Source organism: Boleophthalmus pectinirostris, unplaced genomic scaffold (genome assembly GCF_026225935.1).
Source record: "Boleophthalmus pectinirostris isolate CB_2022bp ecotype Guang Dong unplaced genomic scaffold, ASM2622593v1 HiC_scaffold_1, whole genome shotgun sequence".
Lineage (NCBI taxonomy): Eukaryota > Metazoa > Chordata > Actinopteri > Gobiiformes > Gobiidae > Boleophthalmus > Boleophthalmus pectinirostris.
Window position 1 is genome coordinate 17,737,482 of NW_026570970.1, and position 20,364 is coordinate 17,757,845.

At 38.2% G+C, this 20,364-nt stretch overlaps 1 protein-coding gene across 1 annotated transcript; it reads right to left on the minus strand.

Annotated features, from left to right (window-relative positions):
- Nucleotides 1–17,334: 17,334 nt before the first annotated feature.
- On the minus strand, nt 17,335–19,103 carry sox21b (SRY-box transcription factor 21b). Its single transcript, XM_020939169.2, has 2 exons — nt 18,854–19,103; nt 17,335–18,736 (listed from the first exon to the last, which is right to left on the minus strand). The coding sequence occupies exon 2, from the start codon at nt 18,722–18,724 to the stop codon at nt 17,972–17,974; it is 753 nt and encodes a 250-aa protein (XP_020794828.1). The 5' UTR covers nt 18,725–18,736; nt 18,854–19,103; the 3' UTR covers nt 17,335–17,971.
- Nucleotides 19,104–20,364: the final 1,261 nt, after the last annotated feature.

Sequence of the window (20,364 nt, forward strand, 5' to 3'; positions counted from 1 at the left end):
ACATTAAGCTGTGCACTATAACCTCAAATTTAGGATCAGTTTGAGAATCCTAATATTAATTGGGGTATTCCTTTGAAGACAATATTGTTAGATTTGACAGACCAGATGGAGCAGACTGTGAATATGTTCATTTACATATTACTTGAACACAAAACTCCATCTTTTCACTACAGAGCTCCTCTCAGCTCCCACATAATGGACCATAATGCATCTTTGAAGTGGCACAGAAGCACTATTCTTCTGCTAATAGTCTTTCAATACAATCTTGTCATTATTCAGTTCCAATGCAATCTATTTGTTGCTATGTAGATACAACAGCATACAGCTATTTCCTCCCAAAGCTTTAGAGGCATACTTCAAAATACATTTGGGACGATACAATTCTGAGAAATAATAGGAAGCCTTTTAAAAATTTCAATAGAGACCACTTGAGGTACTTTTAGAGAAGACTGGTGAGTAGAGCCAGGAGTGCCATAGCCTCAAAACAGGAAAATAGACTGTATTCAGATACGTCCTTTGCTTGTTTGAGAATAGGTTGGGTTAAAAAGGCCCTCAATAAGACACACTGAGCATTTAGGATTACTGCAACATCCAAAGCACTTCACATCATATAAGAATGAATCACGCCTGCCATAAAATGATGCTATTTCATTGAGAGTGTTGTTATAGTGAATGTGTGTAGCTATAGCGGTGCTGTCAGGGTATGAGTGAGAAATCAGATTGGTTTGATGAAGGTCTTAATTTTCTTTTAACAATAGTCAACTTCAAATAAGTAATATGGATAAAATGTAAATACAATAGTTAATGTATGGTTTGTAAACAAGTCTTTTCACTATATTCCTTTTGACATTAGTATCATTTTGTGGAACTGTTTATAGCATTAAGCAGATGAAAATATTAGTTTATAATATAAAATTTTATATATTTTTAAGAGACTGATTCCTTATAACAAATAAAGATGTTTTGCTGAGTTAGGCTATTGTAACTGAGTATTGGGTTGAAATCAGCTTTTGGCATAGCACTCTAAGAAGAGGCAAAAAATAAAATAAAAATAAATAAAAATACCCAGATACTAACTGATAGACTTAAACTTAGACAAACTTTATAGATCCATAAGGAAAATTGTTGAAAATTATTGAAATTTTTAAAGGATTGGAGTATTGCTACTGAATAAAAATTACAGAAATTAAAGAAAAATTTTATTATAGAACAAAGGTGGACCTTCCCTTGCAGTTGAAGTCTATTGTATGAACAACAAATGAAAAATGGAGCCATGTAGTAATAAAGTCAATTTTGAAATGTTTATATTGTGACAATACTACAACTTATGGTCCAAAAACTCTCAGACAGAACAGAAAAATTGCTATTTATTTATCAAAACTGCTATTTATTTCACACATATTATCCTGGACATTCAGAATACTACAGGCACGTCTATGAAACTGTCATTTTACTACACAACTCTATAGGTCGATGCAGTACCGCGGAGCATAGCAAGAGGGCAGTGTTGCTGTTCCCGGTCGTCCTGCCTTTACCCGGGTTTGCATTTGCCCCTCCAAATACGCCATGAAATAGTCTGGGATTGGCTATCTTTGTACTTTAACTGTCACCATTTCAAATCTGAGGCATGCCAAGAAGTGAGTGACAGAATATAGTGTAGACTGGGTGGTATGCGCTCCTGTGAAATGACTGGCTTGCATAGAGTTCTAATCCTCTTTAAGGCTCCTATCCATCGCTAAATGAATATCTAGAGGCCACGTAGTTAGTTTGTACACAGGCTACCTCTCCTGGCAACACCGTCAAATTATTCACTGGAAAATACGATTAATAATTGTGCTGGAAAACATGCTTGAGGTCAACTATTGGGGGAGATTTTGTTGATATACTCATTAAACTATAAAGGCAATCCAAGGACGAGCAGTGTGCAGTTTCATGTGTTACAGATTAATTGGCATTACAGGTCAACATGTGAGCAAATACCCAGAGATGCTATCCGGAAGCACTGTGAAGTACACACCATATAAGGGAGAGACCGTTCATCATTACATCAATTTAAATAGGTCGTTCTAATTAGTAATTAAACTCTTGTATCATTAGAGATGGAAATTAGAACTACAAAACAGAGCCTGGGGCGGCCCTGCTCATTACTATATATGAGAGTTCTTAACACCAGCTATGGCCTTTTGATATTTTGTATAGCTTTCTGAATTATGTAAACAAATGTGTTAAGCCCATGCATAAATGATAGACTAATGAACAATTAGAAGAAACCAGGAAGGGCAAACATTAAAAAAAAATTACTCATGACTTAATAATTGTTTGAGATTTATAGAATATTTTAACTTTAACTAGGTAATTGTCCTTTAAGAGTAATTGCCTGTGTCTCTATGTGTCTGCATCAAACACACCACTTTTGAGCATGTATACACCAGGTTTAGATGTAATTTATATGGTAACACTTCATTTTAAGGTGCACTTATTAACATCTAACTACCCACTAATTAGGATAGTTGTAAATGATTAATTTGTCATTAATTAGTATTTAGTCAGCCTTTATTAATGTCCAAATTCCCATAAGCTTATTCTGCTATTAATTAGACATTTACTAACCCTTTCCTATTAATATATTTCTTATTACTGCTTATTAATATGATACTAGGCCATTTTTGTCCATGAATTACGATTCTAATAAGCTTTTGGCGCAAATAAGTAAAAATGACATTTCTTGTGCTACTAGTCCTTAACAACACCCTTTTTACCAAAAGCTTAATAGAATCATAAATATGCAAAAATGGCCTAGTATCATATTAATAAACAGTAATAAGGAGTGTATTAATAGGAAAGTGTTTGTAAATATCTGACTAATAGCAGAATAAGCTTATGGGGAATTAGACATTAATAAAGGCTAAATAAATACTAATTTACATTTACAATTATGTTAGTTAGCAGCTAGTTAGATGTTAATAAGTGTTCCCTAAAATAAAATGCTACCATTTATATATAACCTGTTTTGTAAGGACATATTTCATTAATTTATTTTTATATTACTTCAGAAGAGGGGTGACAGAACGAGAGCCTATGGTTTATTATGAAATCATGATTCATGTACACTTCATATTATACAGCTTTATACTGGCTTACTTTTTTAATTCTATTTTTTAGAGACTTTACTGTGATTGGTTAAATCTGCCTGTCAATCACTCTCTCACTCAAAAAGTAGATGAGTCTGTTTGAGAAAAAAAACAAAAAAGAAATCACAATATTACAATCACTGTCAATGGGTCACAGCAATGTTTGGTTTTATATCACATAATATTCTATTGCCTACTTTACCCCTGATTTAAAGAAAACTTTCAGAAAGGTTAATAGTGAAAGGCCAGTAAGTGGAGATAAGAGCAGGACTTTATCCTAAAATAAGCCTAAAACAGTGGCCAGTGGTTCATGACTGTGAGTATAAAAGCACTAGGATAGAGCAGTCCTTTTATAATAAAAATCAAAATATCATGTAACCTATTAAGTAATGCAATAGCTCATGAAACATGTGACAATTGTCTTAAATATAAAACCACAAAATACTCCTTTATGTCCAACTGTTCCCATACAACAAAAGTGTATACTGTTTACTTTGCCATGCCCCAATCAGAAGACAGCCTAGACCCCGTGAGTGATTCTTTCTTGGGTGATCCCCGCCCACCTCTCTGGCAGCGTACCCATTTACATTTGAGCATAATGCAGGCATTAGAGGAGGCACAAGGCACAGGCCCTGATAAGTTACAAAGTGCTCCAGGGGTAAACCTCGTAAGAGCGGGTTTGGAGTTATTTACAGCGTTCAAATCCTTCAACAAAATTCATGTCTGTGGGATGAGATTGGTTTTGCGGTTGACGCCGTGCACACAAAGCCAAAACACAATGCTTATGGTGGAGAGTTGGACCTAAATGACCAGATGACGCTAATTCTGATTGATTGATTTCTTTCTATGTTTGTGATCAACGCAAAGTATTCTCCAACAACAGCACTGTCAAAGCTCTAAACCTGCAAACATCCGCCTGTCTGAATACATAAGCAACACAAGACTACAAACACTTTCAATTTAATTTTCAATGAAGCAATACTTAAGTTTGTATGGCATTTTCCATTCAGAGATATGTTTGGATTGTGCAGCCCTCATAATAAGAGCACTCAGAAATTGCAAAGCCACTACAAAGGAGGTGAAAGGCAATGGAATTCGTCCTTATCACCAACGCTTTCTGTACAGTTGTTCCATTTGAAATGCATTTAATTGCAAATAGAAAAGAAAGAGGGAGGACGCGTACAATGCAGGAAGCTGAAGCAGTTTTCTCGTGTGCTTTGAGTGAGCGCATTCAAATCTGAAAAAGGCAGACAATGAAGGAGAGGAATCGTGCTCTGAATAGCTGCGCTCTTTTCATTCCCAGGCCAATCCACACAGGCTGCGTCTTCTCCAGCACGAAGGGCGGGTTTCCGTGACAACTCAAACTTCTGTATGCAGCAGGACAACTACAGCCCAGCATCTGTCAGTGATCAGTGTTCGCCGAGCAGAAGAAGAAGAACACAAGGATCAAGAGCAGGAGGGAGCTGATCTCAGGTCTGTCCTGTACGGCCCTGACCCTGAGCCCCCCGTCCCATCAGAGGAGGGGTAAAGGAGGGGCACCCTGTCCCGTCAGAGGATGGGTAAGAAGGGATAGAAGGGAGTAAGGGAGGGGCAGAGAGGGGTGAGGGAGGGGGCAGAGGGGGTAAGGGAGGGGGCAGAGGGGGTAGGGGGGTGCTTGAATCCTGCTCCTTTGTTGGTGCAGATCTGCTGACAGTCTCATGGGAGCAGCAGAAGTTGAAGCAAGAAAGTGCACCCTTCAAACTTTCCAGTGCAGCTAAGAATTCTATTTTTTCTCAACAAAGATTTATACATATTTATACAAGCCCAAATACTGATAGGAAGGTGCAAGGGAAAAATCTTGGAATTGCAGAGGTAAACTATATGTAAATGCCATAAAGTAATAGACTTGTAGTGCAAATCACACCATTTTATCTTTAATTTTGCTTTCGTGCCCTCCCCACCTCCCCCCATCCTCTTTCCTCTGGCTTAAAGGTGCATCAGAGATATGCATTTAAGCATATTCAGAACACGGGGCGTGAAATTAAATGTGTGGCAGAGTGAGAAAAATATACAGACGCTGGAGATGCCTTAAAAATAGTCATTTATGCAGATGGAGAGGAGTCAAATCATTTGCAATGGGATGACCCTCTCTCCAAGCATTTCTCCCCTCACTGTTCTTCCCTAATCTCACACTGTATCTTCATTTTTCATTGAACTCGCCAGTTTGCTGCTAAGCAGCCTTGTAGATAAGGCAAAGTGCTAAAAGGAGACGACAGAAGGAGCTCAGTGGGCCCGTTTCTATTGCACTTTCACCCAAGGCAATGGGCAGAATTTAACGGATTCCTTCCAACATATGTTTTTGCCAGATAAGTAAACAGTGTGTGTCGGAAATGAAAAAAAAGCATTTGCAATTTAATGACATTACAGCTCCCAGCTTAGCCCGCCGTGCTGCGAGGCGCAGAGCAGAAAAAGGGGAGAGCGGAAGAATGGAACCGGGTGTCATCAGTGTTTTTTTTCTTTTGCCTCGCAAGAAGCAGCTCACAATTCTTCTTATTCTTTTCAAACCCCAGCCTTCTCCAGCCTTCTGCCTTTTTTCTTCTTTTCCATAGTTTCCTCGCCTTTGTCACAATGAAATTATCTATTATTTTATTCAGAAAACTTGCCATCCCCTTGCCATTCTAGCCGCTCTCGCATCAGATTTGCACAGATTTTGGGGCTGAAACACGTCTTGAGCCCTGGGTGTCCTCTGTCTGTGTTCAGACTCAGTCTATCTGACTTTACCATGGTGAAGCTCTGCTGCCATAGACCAACAGCCTGCTGTCTTCTTCTGCTGTCTTCTTCTGCTGTTTTCTTCTGCTGTCTTCTTCTGAAGCAGTGTTCCCTGGTGCTATAGGAGCAGGAGCTGAGGAGCCAGAGCGGGATACATGTCAGGGCACTAAACGCTCCATCCTGAGAGAGCCAGTGAATTGGCTGTGTGGCTGGCGGCTGTCAGGCGTCTGCCTTATTATAGAAGGCTAATTGTGCAGGAAAGCAGATTATGAGAGGGCTGGGATGTACTCCTTGACCATGTGCTAATGTGATGACAAGTTTGGGGGACCCTCTAAGCAAAAAGACGTCGCACGCCAGGGCACTTTTGGCAGCAGCTATAATCTGCCTTTGGTATTAAGTCGGCACACCGGCTTGTTTGAGTATGGATCAATCGCTCGCTCATTATTTGGACAAGAAAGCTTTCTATCCGCGGCTCTGTGCTGGTGTTGATCTCTCATTAAGCATGCTATGTAAATGCACTGGCAATCTGCGTGTAAGGGATACGTCACCCCGGGGCCCTGCTCGCACAAGCATGTCAGACACGAGGAGGGCCAAGGAAAATTTGGGTCAGTCGCCTTTTGCCAAAACTTGAATTTCCAGTTTTAGCTCAAAGGCCTAGCGCTTGGCTTTTCTCGGCTAATGTGTTTTTGTTTGGGGATGTTATGTGTTAAATGTCAGCCCCGGAGCTGTCCAGCAATTTTGGAAGCACAGAGAGCTTTGTCTCAGTTTGCTGTCCAAGTCTTATGTTACCTGTGTAAACGCTGCAGGCTGCAACATTACACACACTATTCAAATATAGGCTTTTATCACCTGGCAGTGAATGGGCTGTGCAGGTACAGAGGCCAGACCAGGTCAAAACATGCTGCTAATCTTACACCACAAAAGAAAGACACTATTGAGCTCTGACATCTATTCATTGTTTTTTTTGTTATTATTATCCCACTATATTTACAGTGGCTTTCAAACAAAGCTAAGACACTGTTGTAATGCAACACAAAGATGGCAGTGATTTGATCATCTCAGAAAACCCTTAGTATATTTTTTTTCACAATTAAGTATAAAACAGGCAATATAACAAAAAAGTATCTCAAGTAACACATCTTAAACAACTTGCAACTTTTTTTTTCATATATTGAATCATTTTTCAGTATTGTCAACCAACAACGTGTGTGTTTGGATTTGCCCAAAATATATTAAAAAAGATCTGCATTATTCTTAGTTTCTCTTGGTTTGAGGGAAAACAAGAACATGATGTATACAAATAATATATGCTAGTCATATTACAGTACATTTGATATTCATTCCTAATTTTATTGTTACCACGGAAATAAAAATATCACTTCTTCAATACATGAAGTGCTGTGTATACTCTTACGTTGATTTAACAAATTTCAAACAACTTGCAGCTTTTTACATCGGATAATTTTTCAGTAAAAGCTGTACACCCTAAATAAGAAGATCTACTACAGTTTGAGCCTAAGCCATTGCATGAACTGTTGTGTTCTTGGGCAAGGCACTTCACCCACAACCAACAACACGTGTGTTTTGGTAAAGGTGCATTTACAATATCCCAACTTTTCCCTGGATCACACTTTCTCAGCACAACAGAAAATCTTTGTTGAGTACTGACATGGTATCATTAGCTTTTATACATTACACTTACTTATTTATACGCACAGAAACAGCGAGACATTTAAGTCTGGATTTCCTGTCTTACAACTGTCAGTGTATATTGTACATCAAATTAAGGGAGAATTTCGTTGTTTACTCATTTGGGAATCACACGTGGTTGGGAAAAACACGACACCCTGACAGATTTGGCGACGGAGCTCACGAGGCAGGTGAATGACGCAACAGGAAAAGCGAGCTGACAGGAGCACCCCACATACATAAATCTGTTATTCGCGCTCCCTGTAAGCCTATGTATATTTTTACACCTGTCTGTGCTAACATTGAAATAGCAGGCTAGCGTTGTAGATGTTCATTTGTGTCTGTTGGTAAAGGACGTTTGGAGAAAATGTGAAGTTCTTTCTGATAAAAAGTAGCGCCAACTTGTGCTTTTTAATGGGGCATGGTATTGGTTTATGAATTGATGAATGTTGATGTCAAAAATAGTTAACAGTAACACAAATAGTCAGTTTAGGGGATTTCAAATTCACCCTCTAATTTCTTTGACCTTACGACCAGTGATGGAAAGAATACTTTGAAAGTGTATTTAGTTAGAGAATACTGAATACCAGAATTAAAATGTGTTTTGTCACATATACATATACATGGTCCAATCAGAGTACTGTATGCTGAATACTTTGAATACTTTTACATCAAGTTGTATTTAAATTATAGTGTAAAAACATAATATAGGATTAAAAAACACTTGTTTGTTTCACAATTTGTTATGCATTTATTTTACAGATCAGAGGAGGAAAAATCACACTAGCACCACCACAAAAGTGTTTTATATTTCTCTCACTAATTTGGTGCAGTTTGAAGCCTAAATTGTTTCATCAAATACTGTCATGTAATTCTTTGATTTTAGAAAAGTAACTATTCTGAAAACTACCGAATGAAAAAGTAACTGTACCACAATACAGTCACTCAAAATTAGTATTCTGAAAACGTATTCTCTGTACATGCATGAGATAAATCAATCAATCAAACTTTATTTATAGAGTGCTATTTGTACAAAAAATGCAACACAAAGTGCTTTCCAGTGATGAAAAACAATCCCACATTTCCAAACAGGTGGGTCTTGAGATTACTATCTGTAACATAACTATCTTTTTTACAACTAACTATCTGGAATCTGGGACACAAAGGAAAAAGAAACCCCTCCACAACATCAGCACATACAACAAAAACACAGTACAGACATGACGATAAGACTAGCAACCGAGGAGGAGAGGGAAGTGGAGTCCATCCCAAAATATAGAAGAAATATCGCTACTTCCCAAAACCGATCCTGACCAAATGTCTACACACAGGCAGAAACACAACAAACTGTGAATGAAACGAGCAAGAATTAGAGCAAATAAAGCTGCAGTAGTTTACTCACTGGATTATGCATCACCTGTTGCTAGGTCCACAACTATTCTGTCCTCATTTAAGAACATTTTCCCTACATCACTTTTAACAACATTTTAATACTTTTTGTATATTTTTTGAATTCATATACTGTTATAACAATTGCTGTGTCTATTACTGTTGCATATGGGATCAACTGTCTACTATATTTTGTATTAATTACCTGATATTACACATTTGGCAACATTTATTAATACAAATACAGTTTAATTACTCCTTAATAAACCATGAACAACTGATTAATAATGAACAAAAAGTTTATTAAGAATGATACAGGCTTACTTAAATCAGGGGTTAGGGTTATGAGTTAGAGTAGTAGTAGCAGTAGTAATAGTAGTAGTAGTAGTAGTAGTGGTAGTAGTTACTAAGGCTGAATCATTCTTAGTTAGCAATTTGTTTACTATGAATTAAGTATTTGTTCATTCTTTATTTAAAAAAAAAAAAAAAAAGTTAAGCCTACCCTATTTCCTAAAATATGGCTACTACCTTAACTTTGTCACAGTACCTTTCATGCTGAATGGTTCGCTACTCCACTACTCACGTTTCTATGGAGATATTGGTATTACTTTCTCTAGAATGTTCCGCAGTATTGTATTAAATGCATCTATGTGCATGAGACGAGTACGAGACACCATCAGACCAAGTTAAGATCTGTGAGAGGTGACCCTGCTCATAGTCAAAATATATTTTCAGGACATTTATTTTAGCCGTTAAACATCTCTAATGAAATGAATGACAGATAGATGGGCTAGATAGGTTTAATGCCATATTGTGGAACATTCCAGATTACAATCTCCATGAAGGCAAGCAGGTAGGAGACCACTGACCAAAAATCAGTCTCCCTTAACGTCCAAAATATAAAGTAGGTATAACGTATAAAAATATGTCCAAATATTTAAGGTGCATTGTGCAACTTTACTGGTGGAGCATCCATCACTTTTTTGCCTCCATGGAGATTTTATTGCTTTGTCTAGAATGTTCCACTGTAGAGATGTAAATCTATTTAATCTATTTTACGAGAAAAAAAACTATAGGCTACATTACAGGTCAGATCCATGGAGACGCAACCCCATTCACAGAGAGAATTATTGTATTTTTGAGCAATAGAAACACCCATGATGAATAAATGCTAGATAGATGTGTTTAATGTCATACCATGCAACATTCTAGACAAAGCAATAACATCCCCATGGAGACAAGTAAGTGACAGACCCTCTACTAGAAAAGTTGCACAGTGCACCTTTAGGTCTATATTATAATAATCATCATTATCAGTAATAGAATGATGCTTTAGATGTGACGCTATTCAAGACAGATTTAATACTCAGTTCATTATCATATAAATACACGACATAGATCACAATCCACTTGACCCATTTTGTGTACATAAAGTATGGAAGTCAATTTTACTCCATGTATTGCTCCACTCAATCTGCTTTCCTGTATAAAATGGACTGAAAATGCATATTGGAGAAGCCCTCGGATGGCTGTGTGGGAGCAGGTACTTGAGCCATGCCTAGCCTTGCAGCATTTTGTTGGCAGCAGTGAAGGCCAGACTTTTGGTTTTGCTTTTTATGCTTTCCCCTTTTCCCATTTTTTCCCTGAGATACCTTTTCTCTCCACGTGCCGTCTAACAAAGCGCTCACAAATGCAAACGTTCAAAAGCTATTACCTTGAATGTAGCCCCTATTCGCTATTCGACAAAAGGACGAGAAAATTTGCCACACACAACACAATATGACGAGGCGAGGCTAAAGACTCTTGTGTGGAAAGTGAATGGCCCCCTGCGTGTGATGTACAGTGGGACCATTGCTAATAGATTTGTTCTGACGACCTCTCCGCAATACGCCACAATTAAGGTATGAAGTCATGGCTCTTCATCAGGGGAAGTCAATTCGCCAGTCGGCCATGTTGGCAGATTATACAGCCATTGTTAGATGTTCTGCTGAATATGATAAGGTATCTGGTTGAATTATGGCTGGGATGTCAGTGCCTGTCTATACGTGTAAATGGTTGTTCCAGTGTATTATACGGTAGCATGGATACAGAGTGTAGGATAGAAGCCTGGGATTGTGAAAGGAGAGTAACTTGCATAAGAAAAGAAGGGAAAAAAGGAGAAAATCTTTGTAATACATTTTTACAATAATATACACGCAAAACTTCTGTCAATGTAGCAGTTTCTCACAATGGTCAAATTTATTTATTAGTACTATATGATTTTTTCTATTGAACTGCAAAAGCCAAACTACAAAACACAGTAAACCCTTATACAAATCCAAGCCATATTTAAAAATTAATTTGGGATGAGAAAAAATAGAAAGAAAGAAAGAAAGAAAGAAAAAGGTTTAATTAATTAGGTGCCAAATCACAATTTCAATTTTAGATTTTAGATTTATGTAAACGTTCTATTTTCTATTGCCATTAAGCTGTCTGCTTGGTCTGAAAGTTCACTGTGATTGGTCAAATCAAGCTGTCACTCACTCAGAGCCATATAGAGGCTAACCAATAGGAGAAGTGGGAGGGAAAAAGTGTCTTCATTATTAAATAGAGAACTGACTATCACAATGACGATATGACTAAAGCAGATCACAGTCACAAGAATGAAATCATCTTTTGATTTTTATCCCCATATCACCCAGCCCTAAATACCATAAATATTTTTGATAAATTTCTCCCCTGAATTATTCATAATAAAAAGTGACCACATGTCTGTCTGGTTTTAAATCTCACAACATTCTTGTACTTACATCTGAGCAATTATAACAGCACATTTTGAAGTGTGATATTGCTGAAGTAAATATAGGCGATAAATGATAATATTGCAACTAATTTATGCCACTGACACAAAAATCCAAGAGCAGATTTAAACCATAAAAATGATTCTAAATGTAGAATATACAATTTTAAATTTTAAATTAAATAAATAAATAGCAAAATAAAACACTTTAGTACTAAGTTTGCATCTGTAATGAGTCATTAATTCAATTCTTTTACGTCGTAAATCTTATCATATTACCAAACAATAACCAAAAATCTCCCTCTAGTGCAAAGAAAAAGTGAACACAAAAAATACTGACCCCAAAAAATATTGTTCCATCTTTCATATACGGAACGATAAGTCGATATAGGCATTATCGTGACAGACCTAGCAGTCAGAAGGATGGATGAGGGCTGAGTCAGGATGGTGTAAAACATATGCCAAATATACTGCATTTCACTGGCATTGTATTTCAGATTGAACACCTCATCATATTCGGATATACTGTACATAACCCAATTTTGTCCATAATACCACCTTTAATATTCAAGCGTGTAAACATAATGAAATGTATAGCTGGCATAATGATATACACTTCTCACTGACAGAAGAAAACTAATTCCTATTCACCTGACATAATTCCAAAGATTAGTTACGGAGTCACATCCCATTTTGACAATGATCTATTTTGCCTATGTTACTTTCAACAAGTCGAGAATTTCAGCGCTTAAAACCCTCCCTATCGACAACAACGGGCTGTGAATCCCAAATCGTGCTCTGCTCTCCCTAATCCTGTTAAAATGTAATAAATAATCCAGGAGAATTAATGTTGGCAATAGTTCATTTTAATAAGTTCTTATAAAAATTGAGAGAAGAGGAAGAGGGGAGGGGAGGGGTGTGTTCGAGTATGTCTGCAAATGATTCCTACTCATTAAAGGTGCAATCTCCGAGCCCTCCAGATCTTTGTTGTAATAAGTGGGAAAAATAATCTCTTTTTATTGATAGGCAGAGCATGTAGACTGTGCCAAGCTGACAGGTACTTATCTGTAGCCTGTGTCTCCTGTGTTATAGTAAGATAGACTTCTTTGTGACTGTACCTCAGGGCATCGGCTCTTCAACTTCATTATGATAGATATATTTTTCTCCCCTCCTTGAAAAACCTGGGAATTAATATGAGAACCAGCCAATCTCTGCCAGCGGTCATTTGGAAAAGGAACAAAAAATGTCATGTCAGTTGTTAAAGAATATTTTTAAAGGGCTACACACACTGACATTATTCCAATTTATTGACGTATCCTGAGTGTAATCCTGCTTCATGATTTTGGGTTAAATGCTTCATAAACTATTTACAGAAAGTCTAATCTTCTGTCACCATAGATGTTTTATTCATCTTAAATTACACTTCTGTAAATTATGTTTGACTAGTAAATGCCACTTGAACTGATTCCTATAATTTAAAAAGGTTGCAGTGGGTGGTTTTAGACAGTAGTGGGAGCTTTAGAGTCAGACTGAGCTCAACACTGTTTCAAAGCAGACACTCTTAAATAGAGTCTAGTCATTCAAAAATTGTACATTTAATTTAATAAATAATTATTTTTTATCAACTAAGGCCAAGATGACAAGTAAATATTTAGTATACAAACTCAAACAAGCCTTCATTAACTTTCTGTATCTGACTGGACAGGATTGAAGTAAGGTTATAAGGTACAATAATTTAACATGATGTGTTTTTATATTGTAAATGTAATGTAATATGCATGGGAATTTTCTAATTGTTAGTCTAGTTCAAGGGTGTCAAACTCAAATTCACAGAGGGCCAAAATTAAAAACTAGGATTAATTTATGGGGCAAACTAAATATTTATTGAAAAATTTCAACAATATCTGCATGTTTTCTCTTCTTTCAAGATATGTAATGTTAAACCTTTTCTTATTAAAATAAATGTTTAATAATAGTTTTGCTTAAACACTGAATCTAGAACAAACATAATATAAAATAATAACAAAATTTTAAATAAATAATCTCTCTATAGCCTATCTGTAGCCGGTGGACCATCTCGAGTACATAGTTGATATGACCTCACAGGGCAAATATAATTATATCACAGCCATTAATTATATGTCTGGTATAAGTTAGTTAGTTTTTTTTTTAAGTTAATTTTCTAATATGCTATGTATGCATGGACTCTCACTGTGTGTTAAGCCAAAATATAAGGAGACTTTATCTATTTACTTACAAGTTATAAGGCTAGATATAATGGGTGACCAATACTAACCAGGCATCCTTATTTGTTATTTAAACTTGAACCTAAATGAACTATCAAAATCACAAGTAACTGCATACATCTCTAAGGAAATGTTTATGCAATACATATATATATATAGTAGGGGAACTGTGCCATTTTATAGAAACACATGGAGCATCTCACTTTGTTCTCAATTCACATCCCACCTGCCTGCTTCCTGCTTCAACCCAGTCTGTAGCATTAACTCCTAATATCCAAAGTTGGACTTCAGAGGGTCCCTGTTTAGTTCCTCATCTCTCTGACTGACCCTGGGCACAGTGACACACCTACCCTTTTTTCCGCCTTTGATTTGCCACGTTTTCAGCTGTTGCCGCAAAGGTGCAATGCAAGATAATTTTTTCTCCCCCATTTTATACCCCCCTCCTGGGAGCATAGAAAAGTCCAAAAAATACAGCGATTCCCACTCGGACAGATTACAGGTAATATGTGTGCCTTCATAAACATTCCTGACCTGAACCTGAGATGGGAGAGATTGCTGGAGGAGAGACTTTTGCACACTTTGATTTGGTTCAAAATGAGATGGAAGAGGTGAGCGGTGATAGCTCTTTGAGGTTTACAACACTGGATCCAGGTGTAGCCATCCCAGGTAAATTCTCCTGCAAACAAATAGAAAAAAAATATCCTCAAAGACTATATTGATGTATTATTCATGTCAGTAAAAATACCATCTTTTGCTATTGAGGCAAGCTGATAATCTGGTTGCTCGTAGGCCAGCCTTAAGCAAATTAAGGATGAGGGAACTATTGTACATGGCTCTGAGGTCAAACACGCTTGAACTGCAGATACATATGTAGTGTGTTCATTTGCCTAATCTCACGCCGACAAATGTCTTACAGGCACATAACGGGTTTAACACTAAGACATAATGGTATCAGGGCATCGGAGGGGGGCTTAGAGAATATCACCCGGCTGCCATGCCCCAAAATCTCTCACCTTTGGAAATGTCAGAGTGGATGAATACAGCCAGACAAGAGTTGTCAAGGATTTCAAACTTAATATTATTCCCCTCATCAAATTGTTTGATTATTTAACAAAGGAATAAGTGTTGTTTTAATTAGATACTTTATAAAAGAGGCTGTAATGACTTTCAAGGCCTTGGTGTAATTTGGAAATGAATACACATTTATTGAAGGAAATGTGTGATTACTAGTCATATTAGAAAGTTCTTATTGCGTTAAAATAGTAAATGATGGCATAAAAATTCATACAAGACACAACTCTTGTGCTCACTGTTTACACCTTTATTTTATCTTAAAATGTACAAAATAAACCTATTTAGGTGCAAGTGCAAAAGGTATCTATGGATATAGTTAAATAAAAGAAGTAATAAACTAGTGTATTGCAATAGTGGTTTTTAATCCTTGGATTTATATAGCGCCTTTCAAGAGACCCAAAGCGCTTTACAGTGATTCATTCACTCCACACTCGGTTTTAAATTTAAGGAAAGGTTAAGGGTAAATGTGGCATTTTGTGAATAAATGTACAAGAAAAGAGACTGACGAAGACAGTTTATAATGATTGTAAGATTTTATGAATTTGAAATTGTGATCATAGCCTGTACTGCTTTGACTGTGATTTTAAATGACGCATGCACCTTGCCTTCTTGTAAGCACCTTTGGAGTGGACCAAACTTTTCTCCCGCTTCTTCCCGTGTCCCATCTCCACCTTGTCCCTATTCAGCCTCACTCTTTGACAGGAAAAACATAGGCCATCTATTCAAAAGGCATTTAGTCCATTTCTTTCTTGGCCGGTAAACCCATTCATCAATTGTTCTGGTTTGTAGATTGCATTCTCATGCTAATCTAGCGTGTTAAATATCTTTTTGTTCCCCCTTTCACCGTTTTGTCACTCGGTTTATCCAGTTTTGGCCACCCATTTTATTTATTTATGCGCCTGCGTCTATTCACGCGCTCATGTATTTTTTATTATGTTGTTTCACTGTCATGCAGTGTCAACTCACTCTATTCACGGAGGGCTACTTGAAGGGCTTGGAGGGACAAAGCGTGTACACATTGCGCTGCTATTCACTCCGGCCAGCTGGATCGGCTGAAAAAAAAAACCTGGTGAAAAGAAATCCCGCACAATGGACACAGAAGAAGTGCACAATGCTAACAGTTTTCCAAATACCACTGATTGCTTTCATCACAATGAGGGAAAGGCAGCCGCTTTTGCAGAGCTCCACTTCAACAAACAACACTCGCACAAAAAGCTCCCAACCCCGCGTTTTGTTCCCACACAAAACCTCCTCGACCGTCTAAACGCTCCCATAGTTGAAAAAAGTCTTTCAAATTCTTGGAACCCCTTTTCACCCCCGAGAATGATTCTAAAAAAGGAGAAAATTCCCACTGTAGCTTCGCGTAATTTGCTATTTTTAGATTACGCACATATTTTTAGGACATCTATTCTTACATAGTAATTTTAAGTGGCAAAATGTATTAAGCTGTAATCTGTTTTTACAAGTGTAAATTCCTCCACGATGCACCTGCTTATAACGGATTTTAAGCATTGGTTTTACGCACAAGAAAAAAAGTTTTTTTTCTTTTTCAGAGGCAAAGTGATCTTGGAAGTTGGGATGTCTGGATGGCAGTGGAGGGTGGGTGGGGGCGGTGAGGAGAGGGGAGGTTAGGTTCTAGGCCGGGGGTGTCACTATGGTGAACACAGCGCTGAAAGGGTTTAATTAAGCGTGACGGAGGTAATTATCCCTGGACTGTCCAAATTAGTTTTTGCATAATCGCTCTGATCCCTATGAATCCGCGTCTCTCCCTCTTTCAGTCCGTCTCAGTCACTCGGGTTACATGTTATAGATCTAATAGCTACCAACAGTTAAAATACACACACACGCACGCACACACACACACCTGTACTTTCTTTCCACTTGTCATTTCCTCTACAATATTACGCGCTCGGCTCGTTTTGAAAGGCGCACTTGTTCCCCGTTCCAAATACGTTTTTTGTCTCTGCATGTGGGAAAAAGAAAAGCTAACGGTGTTATCTTCCTCCCCATTCACGATTAAAATTGTGATAAATACGACTTTGGCTCTGGATAACAATGGCCTGATTTAGATTCACTTTTACGCACACACACCGTAGTAATGGCATTCAAAGCGCAGACAAAAGCGGCCTTTAGAGGATACCTTACACTTCACCTGGACTAGACCGAAGCCAGAAGGGAGAGAGGAGAAGAAAAAAAGGACAAATAGATAACAATCTTGTTCATCTCATCGAGAAGTGTATTGCTTTCCGTTTCATCCGCTTTTATTTTGAGTCCTTTTTTACGCTCAACAAGTAGCAATAGATTGAAATACAGAAGGGATGTTTGAAAGAAAACACAAAACATACAAAGTCCATAAGAGTTAGTTAAAACGCTGTTTTGTCTGTAGCACAAGATAAGAGCAATAAGAGCGAGGGGGTAAAAAGTTGCCTATAATCGTAATAAAGCCAGTGTGTTGGACGAGAGAAATAACTTACACCCTCATGTGCAAATAAGACATATCCAGTGTAGCTTTCGTCACCATAAATTCCACTAAAACAAATAAATATTACAGACATCTATAAACAGGTTTTTGGGGGTAAAACTCAAAGTAGGTATATACACTAAAACGGAGAAGTGAAACAGGCCCTATGTAAAACACAAGCCTTGAGTGGCAAATCAAGAGGCGATTGTTTCCTTGTGTACACATTTACAGTCATTTTCAAAACTCTTCCATTTTGAGCCAGTGCTTCCAAACATAAAAAGAGCTCTTATTGTCCAGAGAGTGTCTTAATAACCTTATAGATAAAGGTATAATCATATACAGAACACATGTGATATGTGAGACCACGAGAACTTCATCACATGTACAAGTTTGTGCATGCATAATAAAACTTTTCTCTTCTTCGTAGTAAGTTCACATTATTGAAGGTGTCCTATCATAACGCTGCTGCATACGCAGGGTAAGGTTCAAGTTGAGGTTTGCCCATGCCAGGCAGCAGAATGTAGGCTAAAGGCGGCTGGAGACCCGCTGAGGGCCACGCCGTACAGTTACACGGGATCATGTAGCCCGGGTTCCCAGGTGATGGGTGCGAGTGCGTGTGAGTGTGCGTGCCTCCGCCCACGCCACCTGCCCCGGCGAACGCAGCGGCTGTAGCGCTTCCAGGTGGGTACCCTAATGGGGAGGCGTACGGGAAAGAAGGTGGCGTAAGTTCAGTCATTTTGGATCCCAGATCGAAAAAGGAGTAAGGGTTCGTGGACATGGACGGATTGAAGAAAACACGCGCTGCAGCGGCAGCAGCTGCGGCCGCGGCTTTATCTGGGTTTCCAATGACAGAGTCCGAAAGAGCTCCAGCTGAAAGGCCGCTCACCTTGAGCGCCTCGTGCTCCCCGAGGTTATAGGGCACCGGGAAGGAAAACTTGTCTTTCTTCATGAGTGTCTTTGGCTTCCTCCTCGGTCTGTACTTGTAGTCGGGGTGCTCCTTCATATGCATGGCGCGAAGTCTTTTAGCCTCGTCTATAAACGGCCTCTTCTCAGACTCTGTCAGAAGTTTCCACTCCGCTCCCAGCCGCTTGCTGATTTCAGAGTTGTGCATTTTGGGATTTTCTTGAGCCATTTTCCTTCTTTGGGCTCGGGACCACACCATAAAGGCATTCATAGGACGTTTTACGTGATCCATTGGCTTTGACATGGCGATGACAAACTATAAAACACAACCAGAAAGAACACGGATGATGTTAAAAGTCAAAAAGATACACGTAAAGCAACAAGACTAAATGTAAATTCACATACAAAAAACAAAGAAAATCTATTTACTTACTCTCAAGACTTCAATTCTGCATCCCGGCGATGCTTATCTGCTAAAAAAAACAAACGTTTGTCTCCGCGTGCGTCCTGAACTTATGTTTTCAGCTTCATTGTGACGTCCAATAGTTTTATGACAGAAATCGAAAAAAAGAGAAGAATAAAAGCCGCGTTGCCTTCCTTGCTGTCACTCGGGACTGTCATCAAGCAGGCGCAGACGCGGAGCACTGGCAGCAACAGTGTCGTTTACGCGAGTGGATGAGCGCTCCGGCGTGCCCCATGTGAAATACACGATTCAGTGTCAGGTAGTGAAAGTGCTACTGACGCATGCGCAGTGAGGGCTGACAAGCTGTCGGGACTTTTCCCTCTCCAAATCCCACCCCGTTGGAGGTTGATGCTGAAGCGCTCCTTGTCCGCGCTCTGGGCTCGTCATTATCTGTCAAAGTTCTTTTACGCACAACGCGATGATCTTGCTGTTGTTACCGTGACGTTAAGAAAGGCCATCCTTTAAGTGTCCTTATTGTATTGTATTGTTTGGGCCCATTGTTCTAATTTTAGGCCTTCAATGCAACTGCCAGCCTGCCTGCTCATAACGGAAAAACATTTTACGCATGGCTTATTAAACATTTGCATAAAGTCTTTATTTTTATTCGTTAGACTATCATACTTTTCCGCATTATTGACATCATTATTATTTATTTTATTTTGATTAGGCTTTTTTATTTTCACAGTTGCCTTATCTAACGTGTCTCTCATGTCAGTCCCAGCCTGTCACTCCCCAATCACTAACAGCAGAGGCGACAAGCAAAGGGAGATTTTTTGACATTAGCCGCATGCATTTGTCGTAAATAGTCTCACGTTAGGGAGGTCTCGAGTGTTTCTAATCGCGCTCGGTTCAAATTAATTACTTTGCAGAAATGCTCCCCCCTTTTCTTCTTCTTCGCTTTTTTAAAACGTTTACTTCAAAGGACTTTCCCAAGGGCAGCGAATCGACAAGTGAAATGAGAGAATGGCGAATATTCAGCTAAGCAATTACAGCTATCTAACAGGACTTGTTGAGTAAATTGTGCGTTTAAGTGGTTTGTTCTCGTACCTTTTTACCCGTTGTGCGTAATTATAAATGTACATAAAAAGCAGCAGAGAAGGGCTATATTGAAGAACATAATAAATAGTTCTGAAGGCTCCAGGTCTGCTGTTAAAATGAGCATAAAATAGACGTCAAATTCATTTCAATAGCCTATATTAATTTAATTTATTATAAGAACAAATAACAATATATCACATTTATTATTATTATTATTATTATTATTATTATTATTATTATTATTATTATTATTAATTATTATTATTATTAAATAAGCTCTGCGTTCTGGTGGACGGGCCCCACTCACTCATGCGTATCGATAACATTTAGCGCTTACCTTGCCTGGACTGTGCGCTGTGCTCACTCTTGGTAATATGAAAACGAATTTGTGGGATTAAATCAGAGCACTTTCTTCTCAGGAAAAGACAGTGCTCCTCATGCTA